The sequence below is a fragment of the Podarcis muralis genome, chromosome 5 (genome assembly GCF_964188315.1).
Source record: "Podarcis muralis chromosome 5, rPodMur119.hap1.1, whole genome shotgun sequence".
NCBI lineage: Eukaryota > Metazoa > Chordata > Lepidosauria > Squamata > Lacertidae > Podarcis > Podarcis muralis.
Window position 1 is genome coordinate 76,379,794 of NC_135659.1, and position 12,149 is coordinate 76,391,942.

Here is a 12,149-nt window from a genome sequence, read left to right on the forward strand (position 1 = left end):
GTTTGTGAAATGCTAGGTTTTAGCACAGTAGGGTGCTATCGTTCATACCAAGTTAGTTGTAATAACCAGCTTGTCCCATTGATTTCAATGGAACTTAAGTTCAGATACACAACAGAGCAATCCTAACCATGTCTATTTGGAAGTCCTATTGTATGCAATGAGACTTATTCCCAGGTAAGTGACAGCAGCCTTGGCTACAATAATAACCTCAATTACCTGGGAATAAGCCCCATTGAATTTAATGGAGCTTATTTCTGAGTAGCCATGGTTAGGACTGCAGTCTCAGTCTGGATGCAGCCCAGTGTGCTCCCAGATTACAGTCCCTAGAACAAACCATGCCAGCCAAAGTTTTTATGGTTTCTCTTTATTGTTTGATATATTTATGTACCACATTATATGTTAAAGATAGATTTTCTGATATACATTTTTCATCTTTTTTACCACAATTACACCACACATACATTGGAAACAGCTCCACAGATCTGGTAGTTGCACAGAATGGTTTTTTTTGTGTGTGTTTTGTTTCATATCCAGAATCCTTTTTTTCAAATCAAACAACTTGATTTTATTTTATTTTGCAATTTAGAAATAAAAATGACCCAATCCAGAACTGAACTCCCAAGTCTCTGATCTCAGATGGAGGTCAAGGAAGGTCAAAATGGGAAGCGCTGGTATTGGACATGAGTTGGTATGGAAGTATTAAGCAGTCCTTACTAGTTGTTTTAATATACAATGTAAACACTACAGCTTTTGTGGCTCGTCATTGGTCACTGAAACCATTTCAACTAGTTGCTCATACAATCTAAATCTTGCATTAAGTTTCATCAGGTCATTATGTTGCCCAGTGTCCCAGCACAAGGATCCCAAGAGACTTGAGTGCCTTTTCTTTTTTAAAAAAACAAGACTGAATTGCATAATACTTGCAGGAATATTACCAGGAAGCCTCTCATTATTTCCAAATACAGAATTTCATCTTCCTTATAAAGATAAGAGTTTTTAGACTAGTGAATGAACAGGACAAGGAAATATTTCAAATATTTTCTCTCTGATAATATCTAAATATATATATATATGAGTCTTCTTAAGTTTATTTAAAAAGTCTGCTGGGCTAAGCGTTTGATCTGGAAACTTTGCTTAACGTTCCGTGATAGAATTTCTTGGGTGTACTTAACTAAAACAAAAATAGAAAGAACAACATTTCTCCTTTGATGAGGATGCATAATCATTTGACTATGTGGATGTTCTGTGTGATTCTCTCGCAATCCCTCCCTTTAAGTGCAACCAGCTCAACTCATCTTTAGTCTTCTGTATTGGTGCTATAAGCCTCGATGAGGCCTTCTAAAGAGTGAATGAACCCAGACACACTGCATATACCCCCTATTACAAAAATGGCCACATCAAAGAAGACATGGTGCCAGAAGAGCTTCCTCCACAAGAGCTTGAGGTGGAAGAGGCTGGGGAGGAGGAAACAGAGGCCTGCACCTGTGAGGCTCCCGGTCAGGCCCATCAGGAGGGCAAAATGAGGGACATAAATGGCCATCAACAAGGTAAAAACTACAAGGGCACACCTGAGGGTGAGTCCCCAGGATTTGATCCTGCCATCACCTCCATAGCAATTAGGGAAGAAGGCCCTGGCTCCATCTTGGAAGAGGGATCTCTCCAGGACCTCCACAGCTGCAAAGAACGGCAATGGGTAGGACAGCAAAGCTTTGGCCACCAAGAAAAGGTTGACGACGGCCCTAATGGTGGATGGCAAGTTATCTGTGATGACTTCCTTTGTCTCGTCGGCCCAAGTCAGGTAGGCAACCAAGGCAAAGAGTCCCTTCAGGATGCAAGCAGCTATGTGAGTCCAGTTCATCATGCAGTGGAACTCCTTAGGGTTCTGCATGTTCCCTTCTAAGGAAGGCAGAAAGATCTGAGAGGTGTAGCTGAAGACAATGATGCCGATGGAGATGGGGAACTTCTTCACGTCAATGTAAAACTTGACTTTGTCCCATGCCCAGTCGCGGGCTCTGGAGAGGCAGTAGGCTATGACTAAAATGTTGATCACAAAATGGGCCAAGGTGCAGAGCAAGCTGAACTTGGAGACAGCCTTGAGGTTCTTCAAGAAAGCACAAGGGAGGAGCACGGCTGTGGCAATGATGGACCATGACTTCTGAGAGACCGGCAAGGTTGGGAAGCTGTTGTACATCAGGTTGCCACTGACCACCACATAGAGGATGCAGGTCATGACCAACTCTATGATCTGAGCCACATTCACAATCCTGCCCCCAAGCGAGGGGAACCTGGGAGCACAGCAAGCATTCGCAATGTCCACATAGGAGTCTCTCACCCTGACTATCTCCCCGTCTTCGTTCTCTTCATAAAGACAGGCAATGAGGATTTTCCCAGTGTAGCAGCAAACCACTGCTGCAAAAATAATTAAAAAGAGTCCTAGGTATCCACCATGGAGTATAGCATAGGGCAGGCCAAGGACAAACATCCCCTAAAAAGAGACAAAATGGAGACTGTGTTGCTCAGTTTTACTTAGCACGTGACAACTCGGGGGAGGGGGGAGGTGGAAGGGGCAGAAACAAAATGAAAGGGCCTGTTACCCACCCCCAACCCTCCAATCTTCCATAGAATGAAATAAAAATCAGGACAGACCCCAGAAAGAAATGACATACTTCATGTAATAACTCTTAAATGTTTGAACGTAATCACAAAATCTTTATTTAAGGTGGCTGTGGTGGGGGTTCTGTCATTTAAAGTTTGTGGTTTCTTTCTTTTTTAAAAAGAAAAAGTATGCTTTGGAGAGGGGGGGAAGCATAAATAGTTAAATATTTAAAAGCTTTTTAAAAAACCAGTTAAGTAATCCAAAATGTCGTGGAATAAATTTCAATAAATCATCGTCCTTGCTTGCAGAGGCTTTTTGCTTTTTTAAACTCACATTAAGACTGCAATCCCTAACACACTTGCAAGGCAGTAAGCCCCACTGAACACCACAGGATTAACATCTAGGTGAGAATGCATTGGATTCACTGCATTTCTTTAAATGGCTATTGACCCTTTTCCCTTTGACTGGGTTTTTGTTTTTTAAGATCCAAAGCATTGAAGCAATCTTGAAAATATCTCACACAAAGAAGTGGCTGGCAGCTCTCAAATTCATTCCCTTCTTTGAAAATTGGAAGGATATGTTTTGAATCAGTAGCAGACACAAATATTCTTAACTCTTCCCCTTCCCCTTTGTATCTTATCTTGTTAAGACTGTAAGCAGCTGGCTCAATTTGCTGCTCTTTTAAAATAAATAAATAAATTGTACCTAGTACCTGGTGCAATATCAGACAGAATAATAAAGTTTTGGTGTTTCAAACTGCTTGGAGTTGTAATCTGAGGATCAGAACAATTCCTTTCCTCTCCTCCCCCCTCCCAAATATGCGATTCTGCAATGAAACATTCGTTAATTCATTTTTGCAAATGTAAAATGCCCTGGTTTAAGCTAGAAGACATTCCCATTAGGTTCCTTATGCAAACTGAAAACCAGTTCAGACAAATGAATCTAGTCCTATGACTGGACTGGTTTATAAGCCATATTGGTGAATCGTTACAGAGGGCATTTTTAGAAGCAGTCTTGATAATCGAAGATCCCTCTAGGTATCAAAAAAACTCAGCCACATTTTCAAATAAGAAAACATTTTTTTACAAAAATTCGATTTGGCTGTAAATTAAATTGAATTTTATCAGACCTGGCAATAATTTGGACAGGGAAATATTTTAAAATATCAATAGACAGTCTTGGGGAGTCTCGCATTCCGTTTCCAGCCTTTTAATACCAAACGAAAATCGATCACAAATATGGAAATGCAACTTTATCTTCCTAAGAAGCATTTCCTGATCAATTATTACTTTCCTCCTTTCGGATGTGAAGCATATCCGATTGAAACCGAATAACACCGGGATGTCATTTCGTTACATCGCATTTTTTTATTGTCTGTAACAGGAGTTCTTGACTTTATGCACCTGCACTTTTGAACACACAAAATTAACTCTTTAAAGGAAAGTGGGGGCGGGGGGGGGACTCAGTGAGATTGTGCAGTTTGGTTTGGGAGAAACCAGGAACCGTCAGTTTAAGTGCAAAAGGACGTTAATGTATAGCGTTTCTGTGTGTTTTTCCATTTACTCCTTAGGCGAGTCACATTCCAAATGCGCGGCTTTCTCTTTTTATTAGCTGCATGGGCAGAGGAAAATTAATACAGACTCTGAAACGCCTAGGGGAGGAGGGAACAGGCTCTCCTGTTTGGACCATCTGTTGCCTTGGTTATATCGAGGTGCAGAGTCGAGCCAGAAGCGGTGCTATGCACCAAAACAAAACAAAAAAACACCGAATTGAGGAGGAAAGAAAGAAGAGGCGGAAGGGCCATTCGGATCTCGAGGTGCGCACTCAAGACTACAGTCTTTTGTGTTCCGTAACAATGTCTGCGTTTTGATTTCTCAACATGAGAAACATGGATTAACATCATCACTGCAGGAATAAGATGGACCAAATTGAGGTGGGGAGACGGAGGGGGGAAGAGAGAGAAAAAAGAGAAGGACAGAGAGACTGAAGTGGGGAGAGAATTCTTTGGCCATTCTTTTAACTGACCTAAAAAGAGAAGTTGTTGGCTGTTGGTGCGTGTGATGCGATCTTAAGTATGGGCTCCCGAATCGCGACTTAACCCCTCATCCTTGAATGTCCCGGCCCCAGTTATGTTATGTGCAATCACCCATGTGCGACGTGGTCTCGAGAGTCCACACGTTCCTAGGAGAAGTGCTTTGCCCTAGGTGGTCTGTTGGAGGTTCCTCCACCGCCTCTAAGGTCCTATGAGGGCAGGGAGCGTGAGGGCAGGGCGCAGCTGAGCCGCATCTGCTACGGAATTCGCTCCAGGGCGAACCATGACGGGCACGGGCCCCTATGAAGGAGGTAGGGGGGGAAGGAGGGCGTCCTGGCTTTCTGCAAGGCAGTGGCCAGGCTCTGCCGCCGGTTCCAAGGGAGCCAGGACCCCGCCCCACCGAATGAAGAGCAATGGAATTTTTTGGGGGGGAGGGAGTTGCGTTACCTGGATGGCGTTGGTGACATTCCAGCCGGCTTCCCAGGCTGTGATCCTGGGCTTCCCTTGCCCGGACAGCTCGGAGCAGACGCCTTCGTCCTTGGAGGCGGACGGAGGCAGGGGCCCGGTGCCGTCCCGCTGGTAGTGGATGTCCCCTTCCAAGGGCGGCTCCCCTCCTTCCTCGCTGCCCTCGGATTTCAAGATGTCCATCTGCAGCCCTTGCCGGTGCTCGTAGTCCAGGTCATCGCAGTGCACAAAGCCCACCGCCTCCTCGTCCGTCGCCGCCTGGAAGCCCAAGCGGGCGAACACCCCGCTGACTTTCGCCTGAGACTTGTTCGAAACCGAGGTGGCCACATTGGAGATCTTGCTGCGGATTAGCGTCGCCATGATGCTGGCTCTGGCTGCGCCTCAATCGGGTGTGAGTGAGTGAGTGAGTGTGTGTGTGTGTGTGTGTGTGTGTGTGTGTGTTGGGGGCAGGGAGAGAATCAACACGCTCCTAAAAAGTAGGGGGAGTTGAAAATCTTAAGTTTAAATTTTTAAAAAAGGGTTGGTGGAATTCTGCGCCAAGCACGATCCAAGCTCCGCTCGTGCGCTCTTGCCGACGGTGGCGATGCGTTTTAGCAGGGCGCTATCTCCACTCCCGGATGGAATTGGACCTTCTCCTCCTCCGCAGTGTCCCTTGGACCATGACACCACTCAGAGGGTCCACCTTGGCGCCTCCATATGAGCCTGTCGCCTTCTACCTGGTGCATGAGGGGAGGGCAGGGCAGGCAGGGCTGCGGGGTGGTCGTGGGGATGTCTGCTGCTTGAATGCCCGGCTCGCCTCTCCCAAGAAATCTCCTCGTCTTCCTCTCTCCCCCAGCCTCCTCCTCCCTCTTCTTCTTCTTCTTCCTCCTAAGCAGGAGAGAGGCGGGTGGGTTGTCTCTCCAGCCTTAGCGGTGCCAATGCAATGCAGAGAAGCCTGGGGGTGGGGGGAGGGAGGGACGAAGGGAGAGAGAGAGAAAGGGAAAGAGAGAGAAGAAGAGGGACGTGCGATGATCACCAGATTGCCAACGCAAGCCTTTTGCTGTGCACAACACGTATCCATCCCCACGCGTTCATCTATCAGGAGGAAGGGGAGGGGGGCAGCGGGATGAGGAAAGGTTTGCTGCATTTCTGGGGGAGGTACTGCAAGTCCCCACCAAAATCTACTCCCCCCACCCCTTTTCCTACTCCAACAGCAACACCCACGCCTCAGAAACACTGCGGATGGAAAGGAGGGGGACACGATTTAAATTCTACATGGTGTTTCTGTTCCGTTCCAAGCCTGGTTCTCAGAATGCCACAAAACCCAGCCTAGGGAGCCCCTCTTCTCTCTCCCCGCCCGCCGCCCCCCGCCGCCCACCTTCACCCACCAACAAAAGGCAATCATATCCATGATGGATATTGCTAGGGAAAGGATCTTCCCAACTCGCTGGACAGATTTATCTCTCCCTCCCCCCAATATTTGTGGATCATCTCTCTCGCTCCACCGCCCCCCCCCACTTGCACAGGCACACACACACACATCCCACCCCCCGCAGATTAACAGTGCCAAAACGTGAGGCAAGAGGTACGGGGAGTAAGGACAGAAAGTCAGGCCTAAAAAGATGGAGAAATTATTACGCAATTAGTAGCAAGGCCCATTGAATTCCATAGGACTTCATTCGTAATCGACAAGCGTAGGATGACACCTGCTCATCCTTTTGCTTCTATGACGTGTAAAGAGAGTGTAAACCCCAAGATGGAATAGATTTGTTTGTTTTTCAAAAAGCCTGTTGCTATTACAGAATAGATACAAGGGAAGCCTTCACGTTCATATACGTAATTCATTTCTTTTCGGTATGTCTGTTAGATCTACAAATATGTTCGTCTTTGGGAACCACAAATGATGGTCTCATAATTTTATTACCTGGTAATCTGATACCATAGGCTGAAAAATTGAGACGCCATTTCTTTTTGCCCGATGTTTAGAGAGCCCCTAGCACCTTTAGAATAAGGCAGCAAGCTTCGCCGATTTGCTAGCTTACATAGGAGGAAAGGGGAAATGTCGATCCCAGCCAAGCACTTTTACAAAGTCGTATTGTTCTGCAAACTCTGGTTTCTCGTTTGATTGGTCCGACTCCCCCACCCCGCTGTCCCACCACTCACTCTTCATTTAATATGGCTGTTAAATGTTCCTAAAATAGCATCTCGCCTGTAGTACTGACGTAATGCCCTTTCTGAATTTTATTTGCTGTTTCCTTTGCGTGATCCGAATCGTCCCCGAATTTTATTTTGCAGCGGATCGAAATCACATTGTAAAACCAGAAGGAAGCTGGAGGAAAGGAGGACGAACAAGGCTGTGACGTTTCTCGAAAGAGGTTTATTATAGTCGCAGGAAATCGTAGCCCAACTATGTTACCTTGTCTGGGGTTCAAAAGAGCCGGAATTCCTAGCACGATTCGGAGAGCTTTTGCGCAGACACAACACAATTCCCGGTGGTGGCTTGAAAAAAGAAAGAAAGAGAAAAGACTTCCAAGTAAAGATGGCGCTTCTAACTACAAATCTTAAATCGGTGGGTTTATTTTGCGCTAAAGGAAGCGGCCTCTGTAGCCAATGTTGTGAGTGAGGAAGGTCAAAATGATCCCTTTCTTGCCAAAATTACACATACTTACACATACACACATACCCCAATTTCGAAGCCGAGCTCCGCTGTTTAGCAAAATCAGGCTTCATCCTGGCTTTGGAGAAGGAATTATCACATATCGTTGCACAAGTAGGTCGAGAAAGACAAGCCCTGGAGTTGCCCGCCCCCCTCGCTCCATATTTAGAAACATACAACATGCGTCTGGCAAAAAGGAAGGATCAAATCGCAGCCAGGTTTTAATTTCTATTGCAGAAAACACACACGGAAGGTAATGTCACCCAGCTCACAGCGCGCGCGCGCATCCACACACCTGCCAGGGACTCAAGTTTACTTGGAACCCAAAGAAAGAGCCTTAAAGCGCTTGAGACGTTGCTGTTGTAGCTGCATTTAAACCCTAACTTCTTTTCGAAGGAGCTCAAGGTGGAGAACATGGTCCTCCTCCTCCTGAATTAATCTTCATAACAACATTGTGATGTAGGTTAGTCTGAGAGGCAGTGGACGGCTCAAGGTCACCCTGCCAGATTTATAACCGTGAGGATTTGAACCCTGTTCTCCCAGGTCCTAGTACAGCACTCTAACCACTACACTACACTGCTACCTTCCGTACACTTTCCCCACCATTTGTCGATATTTATCCAGCCGATCTCTTTGAAGCAAAATCGCCGGAGGTTTGGTTTGTCGCTGTCGTGTGTTTTACAACTGATTCTCATACGAAGTAACACTGAAGAGCCCGGATGAACCTCAACAGGGATGTGTGGGATAAACCCTAACGGGCAAAACCAGAGCAATATCATGAGCACCGAACTAGACAACTGAACACCCCCCGCTTCTTAGGCTACTAAACAGACCAGAATGAATGCCATTTTAACTCCCTTTTGGAATAGATAGATATATCTTGCTCGCTTGCTTTGCATCTCAGCAAAGGAAACAAAATTCTGACCCTCTGCACAAAAAAATCTGGATAGAATTAGCAAGATCTGCACATTATTGTGATTTTCATTATAAAGGCAATATTTTATATGAGCCGCTTTAAATAGACCTTCTTAAAACATGGGCGCCCGAAGGCGTAACAGAGATTTTCTCAATGAGACGAAAAGGAGTCAGATCAAACAACGAGCAGCCTTTTTGTTGTTTGTCTGGTCTGGAAAAGGTCATGGTCGGCCGGCTTCCTCGGAGACGTACATTCTAAACGAGGGAAGCCCCATTGTCTTCATTAAGCTTTTCTTGTTTTTGATGACGTGGGTGTCCCCCAACCTCGTCCCTCCTCCCAAAGAGTCCCGGCTCTCGCGTGCACTGATATCCCACCTCCCACAATATCATCCTCGCAACGCTATTCCCAAGACCAAGGTCCAACCACACCGGTTCCTGGCTGTTTTTTCGTTCCAACAGCTCTTTCATAGCCTCCGGAATTTTGTACAGCCACCTGCACTAATAAAATAGAGTTATATAGTTGTCCTTTAAACAGCTATACTGACCAGCGTCTCGGTATGAAAAGAGACAATATAGCCTGGAATGGGTTTCAGGATTACATCTTGCATTTAATCTGCCACATTTCATCCTAAAAACAATCCCCAAAGGTCTCTCTTTTTAACACCCAGTTGTTTCAGTGGATTGCAGTCATTTCAGGATCTTTGCTGGATGCAAACATCTAGTCCCTGTGAAATCATTATTCATTAGTGCATTCATTCAAAGGCACGCTTGGATCGATGCATCGCTGTCTTCCTCTGCTGGTTTTGCTCCGGCCCCATCCACACGCGAAACACACATGAAATGTTTATTTGGATTTCACCTGATTCGCTTTCTGAAACCAGTGAGATTAACTGGCTGCAATCACCCAGAAAAGTTGCTGGCGGGCAAACCGCCACGCTCACAAGGGAAAGGGGAACGCTAAATGTCAAATTTACTAATAAATCTGTTTCTCCCGAATTAATTAATCCGGAAGTACTGCTCACTCCTAATAGCCTTCAAAAGGATTCGAGAGGATTTCGCATTGTCATCCCTTGAGAATACATCTGGGGTTGAGTTCACATTTCAAGATTATCATGTCCTTAGCCCGCTCCTAAACGAAAATAAAGCAAAAGCAAATCCACATTCGCAGTCTCCCACAACCGATTGCACATTCTTTCATACTGTAAACTCCCTGGGGCAGAGAACTGCCTTTTTGTTTGTTTGTGAATCTGCAAAGCGCCACGCACATTGATGGCGCCAAATAAATAAATACATAAATATCATCAGAGAGATGCCTGTGTGAAACACACATCACACCAATCAGATCCCACAGACAAGTGTTTTCATTCATATCCGTTGTGATGCACAAGGGTCCCCCCGCCCCAGTGGAGGCAGTTCACACGTTCAGCGGCTAGTAATCAAGCGACGATGGAGGTACATCACTAACGCGTTCTTTCCAATCGAACTGGGTTTGAAATGGGATGGTGCCAGTCCCTAAACGATTCTTCTTTTATTTGGATCCAACGGGATCTGAAATCCATCTTTCAGCGCGCGCGTTTTGAACTCAGCGCCGGGGAAAGGAGTCAGGGAAGGAGACGAGACGCCCCGCCCCATTTCGACGCCCCAAAGGCGTATTTCCCTCCGAAGATAAATTGCTCAAAAAGTTGTCTTCTTATGGGCGTTAGTTTGTAAGGTGTAGCTAGATATCGCTCTGTGCATACTTTATAGCCTTAACAACTTGGAGAGGGCGGGTGGAGAGATAGGAACAGCTTTTCATTTATCGGTTTCTTTTTAAACGCCCCCCCCCCCCAAAAAAAAACAACCCTGAAGATTATTCTCTCCTCCCGGGAGGGAAAGGTTTGAGTCGGAATTCAGCAAGTTCGGCAGCGAAGCAGTCGACCTCGTACGACGATTAAAATTGGCCAAGCCGGTGCGCCCGGAGGCGCACGAAACTAGACCGGTGTCCATCGGCTGCTGCGCGTTCCTCGGCCTGTCGACGGCCAGAGGAAGAGCCAGGACTTCTTTAAAATTCAAGATATCTCAAGGACTCCTCCTGCACATGCACACGCACTCACAAACACAGAGACAGCCAAACACACACGCGACACAAGGAGAGCTTTATAACGCGCCTGCAGTCCGCGCGCCAGTCTTCCACTGGAAGACCACGGCGCGGCGCGGCTCTTCCAGCGGATTCCGCCTCGCGTGCCACCCCTGCCGGCTGCATTTCAGGAGAGAAGCGGGGGAAGCGCCTTGTTCGATTGCCCGATGCTCCCGTTCGCTCTGAATCGGTGGGGCTGGGTCTCTGGGAAAGTGTGCCCAGGACTGCAGCCAGAGCATTTCAGACTTTTGAGAAAAAGAGAAGGAAAAAGACGGGAGAGGGGAGGAACTGGTTCCCCTTTGAACACAGAAACACATGGACAAAAGGGAGGGAGAGCGGGAGGAAGACGATCTCCTGCTTGACAGGGTTGCAGCTAGCAAAAACGCCCCAAGAAGAGTGTACCGCCCCCTAGCCACCCCGCCGCTTTTCATACTGTACCTGCCCGCCCTCGCAAGAATGCGAAACTTTCCGGCAAAGGAGGTCCCTTCTGTCGATGGATTTCGGTGACACGCGGTCACCGTCATCGTCAAATCACACGCACGCGCTCTCTCACACATACGTTTGGTCCTGATCTCACCGAGAGCGTTTCACTGGAAATGTCCCGTGAAAAGCGGGTCAGGAGGAGAGAAAGAGCGAAAGAGAGGGAGGGAGCGGGAGAACTAAAAAGGAAAGAAGGAGAGAGGGATAGATGAAAGATGGAGAAGGAAGAGCGCATTTAGGAAGAGAGAGCGAGAGAAATGGATCAGGAATAGTGAAGCAGAGAGGGAAACGTGCCGGTTACCTAGGCTTCATCTTTGCCTGCAGATCCATCGTTCCATATGCAAGAGGACAAGGAATGAGGGGTTGAAACAGCAGAGAGAGGGAGGCGAGGGAGCGAGCGAGCGAGCGGACGGACGGACGGACGGATCACCGCGTCACTGACGCGCGGTAATAATTATTCCCACGGAGGGTGATGGATGCGAATCTTGTCCAAAGGTTAGCAGGTCTGGAGCGTATGCTTCTGATGGCCAAATAATTTCAGAATGGAGCTAGAGAGAGAGAGAGAGAGGCAGGCGAAGACCCACTTGCAAACCCTTTTGCTTTCCCAAGCAGGGAGACGCGCGCGCGTCCGCGTATGTCAGAGAGCAGGGAGGTGGGGGCTGTGAGTACCTAGACACGAGATAGCTGGAGGCTTTTTTGTGGAGCCTAAACCAGGTCAAGGAAAAAGATGTGCCGTTTCCCCTCGTTTCCCACCCGCCCCGCCCCCTCTTTAAGAGGACGTCACGTTTTTCACAAATCCAGAGCTCGCGTATTTATTCCTGGAAGGGGTTCGGGGAAGAACACCCTGACTCAGACATTTCTTCTTGAAATGGTAAATCCCCCTGCGAGCCCCGCCAGAGAGCCGTCGTGT

The 12,149-nt window shown here is 47.2% G+C and overlaps 1 protein-coding gene across 3 annotated transcripts; it reads right to left on the reverse strand.

Annotated features, from left to right (window-relative positions):
• Window positions 1–347: 347 nt before the first annotated feature.
• On the reverse strand, window positions 348–11,938 carry SLC32A1 (solute carrier family 32 member 1). Of its 3 annotated transcripts, XM_028734979.2 has the most exons (4): window positions 11,541–11,938; window positions 7,489–7,571; window positions 5,076–6,027; window positions 348–2,485 (listed from the first exon to the last, which is right to left on the reverse strand). In XM_028734979.2, the coding sequence occupies exons 3-4, from the start codon at window positions 5,451–5,453 to the stop codon at window positions 1,298–1,300; spliced, it is 1,566 nt and encodes a 521-aa protein (XP_028590812.1). In that variant the 5' UTR covers window positions 5,454–6,027; window positions 7,489–7,571; window positions 11,541–11,938; the 3' UTR covers window positions 348–1,297. The 3 variants fall into 3 exon arrangements, with proteins under 3 accessions (XP_028590812.1, XP_028590815.1, XP_028590814.1); XM_028734982.2 differs by lacking the exon at window positions 7,489–7,571; XM_028734981.2 differs by lacking the exons at window positions 7,489–7,571; window positions 11,541–11,938 and having other exon boundaries at window positions 5,076–6,389.
• Between the last annotated feature and the right edge of the window lie 211 nt (window positions 11,939–12,149).

Excerpts from the sequence above, each read along its gene's own strand:
- SLC32A1 (XM_028734982.2), bottom strand. The coding sequence starts at position 5,453 with ATGGCGACGCTAATCCGCAGCAAGATCTCCAATGTGGCCACCTCGGTT. Across the intron at positions 2,486-5,075 it reads ATGTCACCAACGCCATCCAG|GGGATGTTTGTCCTTGGCCT; the intron begins GTAACGCAACTC and ends GTCTCTTTTTAG.